Source organism: Hemitrygon akajei, chromosome 6, assembly GCF_048418815.1.
Source record: "Hemitrygon akajei chromosome 6, sHemAka1.3, whole genome shotgun sequence".
In the NCBI taxonomy this organism is placed as follows: domain Eukaryota; kingdom Metazoa; phylum Chordata; class Chondrichthyes; order Myliobatiformes; family Dasyatidae; genus Hemitrygon; species Hemitrygon akajei.
Genome location: NC_133129.1, coordinates 64,827,914 through 64,841,172, shown reverse-complemented (window position 1 = coordinate 64,841,172; position 13,259 = coordinate 64,827,914). Strand labels below are relative to the sequence as shown.

The 13,259-nt window shown below is 42.4% G+C and overlaps 1 protein-coding gene across 4 annotated transcripts in view; it reads right to left on the bottom strand.

The window, feature by feature from the left end:
* fam189a2 (family with sequence similarity 189 member A2) overlaps positions 1–5,200 on the bottom strand; it is a 112,424-nt gene extending 107,224 nt beyond the window's left edge. For 2 of the 4 annotated variants that reach the window (XM_073048513.1, XM_073048514.1), the window contains exon 1: positions 4,683–5,194. In XM_073048513.1, the coding sequence (XP_072904614.1) occupies positions 4,683–4,976 (294 nt within the window). In that variant the 5' untranslated portion in view covers positions 4,977–5,194. Of the gene's footprint in view, positions 1–4,682 lie in introns of all 4 variants that reach the window. The other 2 variants (XM_073048516.1, XM_073048515.1) reach the window with 2 other exon arrangements.
* Positions 5,201–13,259: the final 8,059 nt, after the last annotated feature.

Genomic DNA, 13,259 nt, shown 5'->3' with positions numbered 1-13,259 from the left:
TGCTACTATTGTAATAGAAGTGGCGATAAGAGAGGGGGTGGGGGTGTTGCAATGTGAATTAACATTAGTATCATGGTGACACTCCTAGGTTATATGGGGAGAATGTAGAGGAGATAGAAGGGTGTGATAACTTTGATAGAATTGTACAATAGCTGCCTCCCCAATAAACAGTTAGGATTAAAGGATATGTTGGGAACATCTCATATTGATGTGGATAGGATTGTAATAGCAGTTGATTTTAACTTCCGTAATATTGACCTGGAATGTCATAGTCCTAAAGGTTTAGCTGGGGGAAAATTTGTTAAGTGCATTCAGTATTGCTTTCTCAAGCAGTAAATAGATGGCTGTACTAGAGTGAAGGTAATGGTTGACCTCCTTCGACGAAATTAGGCTAGGTAGGTGACTGATGTGTTAGCCTGGGAGCACTTTGGAGCCAGTGACCATACTTCAAAAAATGTAAAATAGCTTGGAAAAAGTTGGAACTAGTCCATAAGTTAAAGTTATAAATTGTAGCATTGGACAGAAACTTGCAAAGGTTGATTGGCAGAGGCTGTTGGCAGGTAAAGGGATGTCTGGTAAGTGGGAGGCTTTTAAAACTGAGACAGTGAAAGCTCTTTAGAGTCATAGATCACGACAGCATAGAAACCGACTCTTCAGCTAATCTAGTCCGTGCCAAACTGTTACTCTGCCTACATCCATCAACTCACACCTGGACCATAGCCTTCAATACCCCTCCCATTCATTTACCCAGACATCTCCTAAACGTTGAAATCAAATCTGCATCCACCACTTATTCCACACTCACAGAACGCTCTGAGTTTCTCAATAGTTTCTCCTTAAATACATCACCTTTCACCCTTAACCCATGACCTCTAATTCTAGTCCAACTCAAACTCAGTGGAAAAAGCATGCTTGTGTTAACCTTATCTATACCCTCTATGACTTTGTATGCCTCTATCAAATCTCCCCTCATTCTCCTACACTTCAGGGAATAGAATCCTAATCTATTCAACCTTTTCAGGTCTTCATGTCCCTGCAACATCCTTGTAAACTTTCTCTGTATGCTTTCAATCTTATTGATATAGTTCCTGAAGAAGGGTGGCCAGAACTGCACATAACATACCAAATTTAATCTCACCAATGTCTAATACAACTTCAACATAACATCCCAACTCTTGTACACTATACTCCGATTTATGAAGGACAATATGCCAAAAGCTCTCTTTATAACCCTACCGTCTGTGACACCACTTTCAAGGAATAATGGACCTGTATTCCCATATCTCTATATGTTCTACCACACTTCTCAGTGCCCTACCATTAATGGTGCAAGACCTACCCTGGTTTGGCCTTCCGAAGTACAGCACCTCTTATTTCTCTGTGTTAAATTCCATCTGCCATTTTTCAGCCCAGTTCTTCAGTTGGTTCAGATCATGCTGCAAACTTTGATAGCCTTCCTTACTGTCCACTACACCCCCAATCTGTGATTTCATCCACAGATTTGCTGATCCAGCTTACCACATTATCATCCAGATCATTAATATAAATGTCATACAACAATGGAACCAGCACCAATCCCTGCAGCACATCACTAGTTATAGGCCTCCAGTCAGAGAGGCAACCATCTACTACCACTTTCTGGTCTCTCCTGTGAATGTTTAATCCAATTTACTAGCTCACAAAGAATGTCAATCAACTGGATCTTCTTGACTAGCCTCCCATGTGCAACTTTGCCAAAGACCTTGGTAAAGTTCTTACAGACAATGTCCACTGACTTTCCTTCATCACCTTTCCTGGTAACTTCCTCAAAAAACTTTTAAGATTTGTTAGACATGACCTTCTATACACAAAACAATGTTGATTATCCCCAATTAGGTCCTATGTATCCAAATACTTCTATATTCTGTCACATACAATACCATCCAGTAATTTACCCACTACTGATGTCAAACTCACTGGCCTATAATTTCCTAACTTATTCTTAGAGCCCTTCTTGAACAATGGACCAACATTAGCTATCCTCCAGTCTTCCGGTACCTCACCCGTGGCTAAGGATATTTTAAATACCTCTGCCAGGGCACCTGCAATTTCTGCACTAGCCTCACACCAGGCCTGAGGGGTCACCTTGTAAGGCTCAGGGGACATTTCCACTGTAATTTGCCTCAGTACAGCAAATACCTCTTCCTCTGTAATCCTTATATGCTCCATAACCTCTCTGCTGTTTCCCTTCAGTTCTAAAGACTCTGCGTCCATCTCCCAAGTAAATACAGATGCAAAACATTAAGATCTCCCCAATCTTTTTCAGCTCTATGTGTAAGTGACCATGCTGATCTTCAAGTGGACCAATTTTGTTCTTTGCTTTCTTTTTGCTCTTAATATAGTTGTAGAAGCCCTTGGGATTCTCCTTCAGCTCAACTGCCAGAGCAACCTCATGCCTTCTCTTAGTCCTCCTGCTTTCTCTCTTACATTTACTCCTAAGCACCTCATTTGTTCCTGCCCGCCTCTGCACTTCCTTCTTTTTCTTAACCAGGGCTTTAATATGCCTCAAAGACCAAAGTTCCTTAAACCTGGTAGCCTTGTCTTTTATTCTAACAGGAACAAACAAATTCTACACTCACAAAATTTCTCTTCTGAAGGCCACCCACTTACCAATCACACCTTTCCCGGTCCATCCTGGCCAGATGCTTTCTGATGCTATCCAATTTAGAATCCCAACCCGAGAACCAGTCATATCCTTTCTCCATAATTATCTTGAAACTAATGGAGTTATGACCACTAGATCCAAAGTGTTCCCACTTCTGTGAGTGTTCTCCTCCTCACACTTCTTCACCTGCCCTGTCACGTTCCCTAACAGGAGATTCAATATCACACTCTCTAGTTGGGACCTCTGTATATTGTTTAAAGAAACTTTCCTGAACATATTTGACAAACATGTTCAAAACCAACATGTTTCTTTTAGAGTGAAGGGCGAGGGTGGAGTAATTAGGGAACCCTGGCTGATGAGGTATATTGAGGATGTGGTCAGGAAAAAGGATGAAGCATATGTCAGATACGACCAGTTAGATCAAGTAAGTTCCCTGAAGGGGATGTAGTTGTATACTTAAAAAGGACATCAGGAGACAAAAAGGGAATATGAGATACCCTTAACAGGTAAGATAGAGAATCCGAACAGGCTCTACAAGTATATAAAGACAAAAGAGTCAATTACAAGAAAATTGATCCTCTTAAGGATCAGTGTGGTTGCCTATTCGTGGAGCCATTGGAGATGTGCAAGGTCATAAATGTATATTTCTAGTCCATTTATAATGGAGGTGATCATGGAAGCTAGGGAATTCAAGCAATAGAACAGTGATATCCAAAAACATATTTGTAATATGAAAGAGGGAGTGGGACAAATAGATCAGAGATTCCTTGGGAGAAATCTTCTGATGCCTATTGAGCCAAGTGGCTTCTTTCCCACCTCAGATGACCTGCTGTTAAAATCTTAGAACACAGAATAGTACGGCACTGGAATAGGCCCTTCCTGTCATGGCATCGAGCTGAACACTAGACCAAATTAAACCATTGCTGCCTGCACTTGATCTATATCCCTTCAATTATCTAAATGCCTTTTAAACACTGCCATGGTATCTGCTTCCAGAACTACCCTTGGCAGCCTCTTCCAGATAGACACAGACCACGGTGTAAAAAAAAACTTCCTGCACATCTCCTTTAAACTTTTCCCTTCTCACCTTAAAAGTCTTCTGATATTTGACATTCCTACCCTGGGGAAAATATTATGACTGTCTCCCCAATCTGTTCCTCTCAGAAACTTGTAAACTTCTTTCAAATCTCCCCTCAGCCTCCGACACTCCAAAGAAAACATCCCAAATCTGTGCAAGCTCCCCTTATAGCACATACTCTCTAATCTAGGCAGCATCCTAGAAAACTACTTCTTTCCAAAATCTCCATTCCTTCCTGTAACTCACTCACATCTTTGTTAATACTTGACATTTGTAGTCTCCCTCTTCCACCCTGATTAAACTTTATGCCCTAACTCAACAAATCCCACTCACCCTCATCTACACTGATTCACTGTTCAGCAACACATCGATCTGAAAATTGTTCTTAAACACCTCTGAAGACCCCAACTTGGCAACTAACCCTGCCAACATCCTTTTCCTGTTGTAGCCTCAACCTTGCTCTCATTTTCCATGATGTGACTCCAACTGCCTGTGGCTTAAACAATGACATTGCTCCTTAAATCTCCCCCCAATTAAACAATGACATTGCTCCTTAAATCCCTCCCCCCTCCCCAATTAAAATGATGCCTAAACTTTCTAAAGTCACATCTGCTCTTGCTGCCAATCCGGCTCACAAATTTACTCTCTTGAAACGCTTTGGACCGTGTTTCTATATTAAAAGAGACATACCAATGCAAGATGTTGTTATTGTCGTAGTTGCACTTTATACAGTTTTCAAAAAAAAACAGTAGCCTGGTTACTTAAAAAAAGGACAAGAGGGTTAGAAGAAAGTAATTAGTAAGAATTCACTCACAAACGAGTGTGTGTGAGTAAGAATTCACGACCCTTCTTAAATAGAGCAGTCTCACTACACAGTTAAATTGCCGAGCATAATCGAGAACTAAGGCACAACATAAGACTTGATGCATCAATTAAACTTTTAAAAGTTTGTCAACTCACCGAAGAGCCTGCCCAGAAAGGACACGAGTTCCTGACATTGGGGGATTCGGTGAGGGACAGCGCCCCGAAGCTGAGCGAGACGACGGAAAAGCCCAGGGCGATCTGCAGCAGTCCCAGGGCGAAGAGGGAGCGGCCGTAGAGCGGGCTGGATACCGCCTGGCGCCCGGGGTTGCTCCCAGGATTCTGGGGCAGCACTCCCGGAGCCCAACGACCTCGGCAGCGCAGTGAGGGATCTCCGCCGGCTGCACCGGCAACCACGGGGCAAGAACTGGGCAAGACTACCGGCAGTGACATCCAGCAGCAAGGACAGGCAGCAAGGAGAGGGAGAGAGGTCCCAAGACTCACACAACCCCAGCACGGTGCTAGTCTAAAAGTTCTTTCAGAACGCCTTGTTGAAAACTCACCGCCCTCCCTCTCCACCCTACACGCTTCCAGGAGCAGGAGGAGGAAGGGGGTGGGATCAAAACCTTTCCTAAAACTCTCCCTTCAACACGTCGCTGAAGTGACTCAGTAGAGGAGTTTTAAAATAACTGCCGGCGAGATAGGGATTGCGTTACCAGTTCTGGCAGGGGTACTCAAATCAATTGCGTACTGGAGAAAGATCCAACAAGTCCGCAAAGGTTCTAGAGGTGCTGAACCCCTTCCACACAAAAAAAAAATGTTAATGAGTGACAAAACGGTGAAACAGGCAATGTTGCAGTTTTATCGAGACCCGCGCTGCCTCTATCTAACCTTTGAGGGCTCCTTATGTTATATTAACGTATAGGAAAGGTTTCGTGGGGTATAGGCGAAACCAGGATACCTGGATAGAGTTTGGTTCGGCAGGGACGATTTGGGACGAAGGTTGTTTCGTGCTGTATAACTCTATGATTAAACTCAGATTTAACAAAACGTTTAAGTCATCTACTTGATAGATTTTATGTGTTCAGAACGACTGTCATGCTTCCTACATCACTATTCTGACTACCAACAGCTCGCACTCTATTGGTGCAAAGATCCTTAGGATGTCCTGAAAAGGATAAGAACTGCGCTACAGAAATGTAACGGATGCAACCCATCCTGCACATGCCCACTTCCCTCCACAGTCGTTGCTTGACCGGCTGAATTCCTCCAGCAGTTTGTTTTTGTTTTGCAGATCCCAGCATCTGCAGTCTTCCGTGCCTTCTAAAATGTAAGGTTCAGTTCACTTCAAATCCATGATTCAGTGGGATGCTCCGAATCTTTACACCTTATACTGTTGTTAACGGCAAAAAAAAACTGCAGACCGGGATAAAACTGCCGCACGTAGCACACAAATTAACTTTTCATTGTGATTGAGAATGGAGTTTAAATAAAATAATCCAGTCCCAGCCTCATTCTTTGGTGAGGGAAAATTGTTCGTTGGCTAGAAGTACATATAACATGCAATTATTTGGTACCTCTGACGCAGTCATATGTTTCAAAGTTCTGGGTCGATCGATCATTACTGTATAATGCAGAGAAAGCTGTAAGCGAGGGAGTTTCTTGAGCTCAGGAACCAGGCAGCGGGGGTATGGAAATCAGTGCTACACAAGAGGTCGGAATCATAAGCAGGTGGAGAGTTAGACGGTTACAAGTTCGCAGAAATGGCGAGTAGGCTGCAGAAGACTGAATGAACATGGAGAATAACCAGTTTAAAATCGAGGCATTGTCAGACCTAAGTGTAGGTCTGTGAGCACAAGGTGGGAGAGACATAACTCTGCGTTAGGATACCACCAGGAGGCTTCCGTGTGAAACCAAGGGTAATGGTGGGTGGCCAGCTTGGGATGCGTTGGATGGTTACGTTCAAAGGTGACTAGGCCATCGAAGAGGGTTTCAAGCAATGGACGAATACAATGACGTGTTAAAAACCTTCGGATAAATTCATGGATAGGAGGGGTTTTGAGGGATATGAGCCAAACGCAGGCAAACGGTTGGCGGGTCGAAGAATTGGGCCAAAGAGCCTGTTCCCTTTTTGCATCTGTGAATTGAAACAAAGGAAGAAGAGTAGTCAGGAGTGGTAGAGATACCAAACAGGCAACACTATAGTTTATAACAAACAATACATCTGCAGATGTTGGAAATCCAAGCAACACACACAAAACGCTGGAGGAACTCAACAGGCCAGACAGCATCTATGGAAAAAGTAGACATCTAGTATTTTTTCTCTAGCCCAGCCGAACGGTCTCACCCTTCGGCAGGGCTAGAGAAAAAAATAGAAGATGTGTACGCCGACTGTACTTTTTTTTTCCTACTTCATCTCTCCCTTTGACAGACTATCCAGTGGTTTGGGAATACCCACAGCGTTTTGCATAAAGCTGCGGAATGGCCATTCACCCTTGATTGGACAATCGCAGTACCAGTGGTCATCAGCATTACCGCGGAAGTCTGTGCGGAGTAAGCTCTACGAGGTTGCAGTTCAGTGACCTGTCGTAGCGGTGTTAATTGAGGGACAAGCATTGGATACCGAGTTCGTGTTCAAAAAATGTCATGTGACCATTTACCTTCACCTGACAGGCCAAGTGGGATCTTGGTTTAATAGCTCATTTGAAACTTGGAACGATGATGAATGAGCTTTGTCCAGCTGGTTACTATCCACAGTGAACGCAGGGCACTTGTTCTGAGAATAAGAGGATGATAGAATACTGGTGGATATTCAGCAATTTTGCCAGTATCACACCACTGAAAGAGCCTCTCAATTAGACCCACTTCTTCCCCTTCTCCTATAACCTTGCCAGCTATTCCTTTTGAAATATCTATCCAATTCCTTTCTGATGGCACCTGGTTTGTCACCATAATCTGTCACAATCACGTAAAAATAAATTTCCTCTTCCTGTTTCTCTTGCTAATCACTTTCAATCTGTTTTTTGATTTCATTACTTGATTACATTACTCATTTAGTGAACCCCAACTATGATTTGAATCCTCTTGTAACACGTTCTTCATCTTCTCTGTTCAAAGAGCAGTGCTAATTTCTCCAGTGTCCCCACATTCTTGAACTCCCTCATCCCTAGAACCATTCCAGTAGAACACATCAATCCTTATACTTGAATTCCATTGGAAAGTTCAATGCTCAGAACCAAACAGAAAACTCCAGCTGGGATCCAATTGTTTATGAAGGTTAGCAGAACTTCCTTACTGCTTCTCTATTAAAGCCAGATTTCTATCCACCTTACAAAATTATCCTATCTTCAAAAAATTGTGCACTTTTCATAGCAGAGGGTACAACGGAGACAACTAATGAGAGAGATGAGTTATGTGTTCAACTATTTAAGAAAAATATACCATTTAATGAGTTATTATCTCCCCCCCCACCCATGCACATTCATTTCACCAGGCTTGTCATTCTGAACTCTGATAGAACCCTGGGTGGCAGGCTGGAGATACATCTCTACCAAAGATGATTTAAGATGCTCCTTCCCTCCACTAGCCTGCAGGTCACCCTTGGGCAAGGTGTAGCACCTGCTTAGCACCTTCCCCTCCCCAATCAGGGTCACACGAAGCCATGGAGCAGGCGGTGGATGTTCATATGAGCAGCTGGTGCATATCATAAGACCTGGTTATGTGACCACTGTGTCGGGTAATCTCTGAAGAGTATTAGTAATGGCTGGGGTCACCCGTCTTGTAAAGAAACTGCTTAAAAGGCAAGAACAATCATGGCCATGTCAATAATGAACAAACGAACCAAGTGCAAGCTATATACTGAAAGAGCAATGGATCTTACAGCAAGGCCTTAAGTATTTTGCCTAGTGTGGGAGAACAACTAAACCATGGTCTCTGGGCCAGATCCAAGGCCTTGATCTTCAAGCATTTGTTTTTTCAATCAACCAAAGGCTGTACTGGCACATTAAAAGTTAAGGTTAATTTCATCACGTAATGGCTTCTAAGGGTCTGTTTCCCCAGCACCTCACTGTGAATTTGGTGAGGCCGTGTTGTACAGCAAGACCAGGTAGCAGAGATGGCCATGCTGCAGCATGCTTCGGCAAACAAGCTGGCTTGGAGCTTTACCTCTGAATGAACTAAACTAAACAGGGCAATAAACACCTGCTGAGGGTCAGTCACCAATCCACAATCTCATTTCCCAAACTTGAGAAGAGGGAGGCCCATACCAGACTTCTGGGAGTTGGAATCTTGAACATCTGCAAGAAAGGGGACAAGGAAACCTATGGTAACTTTAGAAGAATCTCACTGCCCTCATTTTACTGGGAGATCACTGACTGGATTTCTTTGAACAGATTCATCCTAGAATTTGAAGAGCTGTTTCTAAAATCAATGTAGATTCCATACATCTGGAGGCAGAGTGTACAGTGGCATGCAAAAGTTTGGGCACCCCTAGTCAAAATTTCTGTTACTGTGAATAGCAAAGCAAGTAAAAGATGACCTGATTTCCAAAAGGCATAAAGTTAAAGATGACACATTTCTTTACAGTAATATATTAAGCAGGATTACTTTTTTTTAATTATTTACTTCTTTTACAGTTTCTAAATAACAAAAAAAGGAAAAGGGCCCAAAGCAAAAGTTTGGGCACCCTGCATGGTCAGTACTTAGTAACACCCCCTTTGGCAAGTATCACTCTTTATAAACACTTTCTGTAGCCAGCTAAGAGTCTTTCAATTCTTGTTTGGGGGATTTTCGCCCATTCTTCTTTGCAAAAGGCTTCTAGTTCTGCGAAATTCTTGGGCCGTCTTGCATGCACTGCTCTTTTGACATCTATCCACAGATTTTCGATGATTTTTCGGGGGACTGTGAGGGCAATGACAAAACCTTCAGCTTGCGCCTCTTGAGGTAGTCCAATGTGGATTTTGAGGTGTGTTTAGGATCATTATCCTGTTGTAGAAGCCATCCTCTTTTCATCTTTTCTCTTTTCAGCTTGCTCTTTTTTTTACAGAGTGTGTGATGTTTGCTTCCTGAATATGCTGGTACTTAATTGAATTCATTCTTCCCTCTCCCAGTGAAATGTTCCCCGTGCCACTGGCTGCAACATAAGCCCAGAGCAATATCCATCCACCCCGTGCTTAACAGTTGGAGAGGTGTTCTTTTCATGAAATTCTGCACCCTTATTTCCCCAAACATACCTTCACTCATTGCAGGCAATAAGTTCTATTTTAACTTCATCAGTCCACAGGACTTGTTTCCAAAATTCATCAGGCTTGTTTAGATGTTCCTTTGCAAACTTCTGACGCTGAATTTTGTGGTGAGGATGCAGGAAAGATTTTCTTCTGATGACTCTTCCATGAAGGTCATATTTGTGAAAATGTCGCTGCACAGTAGAACAGTGCACCACCACTCCTGACTCAGCTAAATCTTCCTGAAGGTCTTTTGCAGTCAAACAGAGGTTTTGATTTGCCTTTCTAGCAATCCTACAAGCAGTTCTCTTGGTCTTCCAGACCTCAACTTGACTTCCACCGTTCCTGTTAACTGCCATTTCTTAATTACATTACGAACTGAGGAAATGGCCACCTGAAAACACTGCTATCTTCTTATAGCCTTCTCCTGCTTTGAGGGCATCATTTATTTTAATTTTCAGAGTGCTAGGCAGCTGCTTAGAGGAGCCCATGGCTGCTGGTTGTTGGGACAAGGTTTGAGGAGTCAGGGTATTTATAAAGCTTTGAAATTTGCATCACCTGGCCTTTCCTAACGATGACTGTGAACAAGCCATAGTCCTAACAAGCTAATTAAGGTCTGAGACCTTGGTAAAAGTTATCTGAGAGTTCAAATTTCTTGGGGTGCCCAAACCTTTGCACGGTGCTCCTTTCCTTCCCCCCCCCACTCTAAAATTGTACAAAACAAAAATAATACACTAATCTTGCTTAAAATTTTGAAAAGAATGTTTGATCTTTAACTTTATGACTTTTGGAGATCAGTTCATCTTCTACTCACTTAACTATTCACGGTAGCAGAAATTTTGACCAGGGCTGCCCAAACTTCTGCATGCCACTGTATATGATCTTTGCTGTGTGACACCGAGAAAAATGCAGTGTGCAGAAACAGCCTCTGCATACAGCGTTTTTCAACCTCACTCAAGTCTTTGACTCAAATCAGCAGAGACTGTGGTTCACCCCCCACCCCCCCATCTGTCTCCTACTATTTGATAATCACAAATACGACAATCCAACTGTTACCCTTGGGGAGATCCCTTTGTAGTTACCTTAGAGCAGGGGTGTCAAACTCATTTTAGGTCACGGGCCGGATTGAGCAAAATGCAGCTTCGTGCGGGCCGGATCAGTCGGACGCGTGCGAACGCAGCTTTCGTTGCCTCCGTTTTTTCAGCCTGCTCTCATGCGTCTCAGTCTCTGCTATAACTACAAAGTGTTTCACTTTACAAATTCAGTTTCTTATGAAGAAGACTGCCGAATAAACACTAAAAACCCTGAAAACCTGGTACCTGAATAAACTCAGCATTAGCCATATCATACGCCATAGGCGCTTCGATTACTGGGACCAGCTTTAATAGTAATTAGATATTATCTTGCGGGCCAAAGATAATTCCACCGCGGGCCGGATTTGGCCCGCAGGCCTTGAGTTTGACATATATGCCTTAGAGCATAACATCCCAAATGTGGATGATAAGATTGCAACTGAAACACAGTTGAGCTGCACTAATCAGACATTGCATTTAGACCTAACAACGTAACTTCAGCCCCTTGCACTTGTTCCACGATGACATGCAAAAGACACAGCATCACAATACCAACTAAAAGGCTACAGAGCCAATCCATTTTTCAAATCTAGGCCGCTGCACTGCCCCAAATCGTTTCTGCCACTAAATTGTATCTCACCTCCAACACTTCCTGAAGGAATGGAACTAATTTTCAGAACCAGTTCAGTGACTGAACTCTAGAATAAAGATCACTGAACCCCAGGACTCTGTAATGTTTCACCGGACTTATTATCAATGGCCAAGCATTCTAATTTCAATTCCCATTACCATTCCGGCATGTTGATCCATGGCCACCTCTTTTGTGCCAAGAAGAGGCCACCCTCAGGGTGGAAGAGGATCACCTTATATTCTGTGGGTACCCTCCAACCTGATAGTATAAATATGGATTTCTTCTTCCGGTGAACAAAATTCACCCCCCCCCCCCTCTCACTTCCTCTCTTCCCCACTCTGACATTTTACTTCTTCTCACCTGCCTATTACCTGGGTCCCCTCCTCCTTCCCTCTCTCCTATCAGATTCTTTCTTCTCCATTCCTGCCCTTTCCCACCCATCTGGCTTCACCGATCACCTTCCAGCTAGCCCCTTTCCCTTCCCCTATCTTTTAATTCAAGCATCTCCCTCTTTCCCTCTCAAGTCCTGAAAGGTCTTGGCCCAAAAACGTCAACTATTTACTCTTTTCCATAGAGGCTGCTGAGTTCCTCCAGCATTTTCTGTATGTTGCCAGTTATCTGGAGCCTGGATGAATGCTTCAGTGATAAAGTTCAAATTTCCCTACATTGAAGGACTATTCAGGCAATTAAAAAAAATTAAATTACAAATATGACCATAAGATAATTACATCTGCAGCAATCCAATATTGTCATTCAGGAAACAAAATCTGTCATTTTACTGTCTCATTTATATGCATCCCCAGACTCGCAGTAAACTGGTTGACTCAAATATCTGCTGAAATGGCCCAATAAAATCTTTATATCAAACTATCAGACATGGACAATTAATTGTTGGCCTTAGCTGCAATGTCTAGATGTTGAAAATGATTAAATAAAAGTTGTTGAAATATACAAAATTAAAAGTGACTTTATGATCACCAGTTCTAATTCAGGCACAATGAGGTACAGGGGGAGATAAATTTACACAGGCTGTCAGTTTAATTATGAATAAGACTGGCGTTCATTAGAACTTCATTTTGAACCAGAAATTGATAAACCAGTTGGCTGAGGCTCGGGAAAAATATATTACATAAGTGCCAGAAACAGTTCATTTGAGGACTATTTAAAATTTACTGTACGTGGTTAACCAATCTTTTGGGGGTAAAAGCAGATATCAACATTGATCTCAGCCTCAGATTCACTCACACAGTTCACATGATTGTCCGTTATAGGCATCAAACATCTGGTCCTAGAGCTACAACCTAGAAAGGCAAGGTGCTTCTGTGAGAACACAAGAGTACAGAGTTTGTTCCACATCATATACTCTTCTGATTGCAAATCATTAACTGTTCATTCATCAACACTGGGTTCAAATCCAGGAGCTCCTTACTAACAAAACCTTGGGAGCACTTTCACCCATGGACTGGAGTTTAAAAGCAGCATCTCCCAAGCTTTCCAGAGGCCATACCTGCCAGTGGCATTTTATCTTGTAGAACTATACAAGTCAAAAATACCTCTAACATTTTAATATTTCTGGTTCCATTGAATCGTTTGAAAGATTGTGAAAATTGGCATTTCCTTCAAGTGATTAAACTTTTGAAAGTATTTCAGTGGTTATAACACATTGAGAGGTTCTGATAACTTGAGAATATTCTACAATATAAAGTTTTTGTCATTCACAATTTAAAAAGCACTAAAAGATTAAGTAGTTCTTCAAAAATCCCCAAAACCAAAACTTTATCTGCATTTTGATATCCAAGCTAAAAAGTAA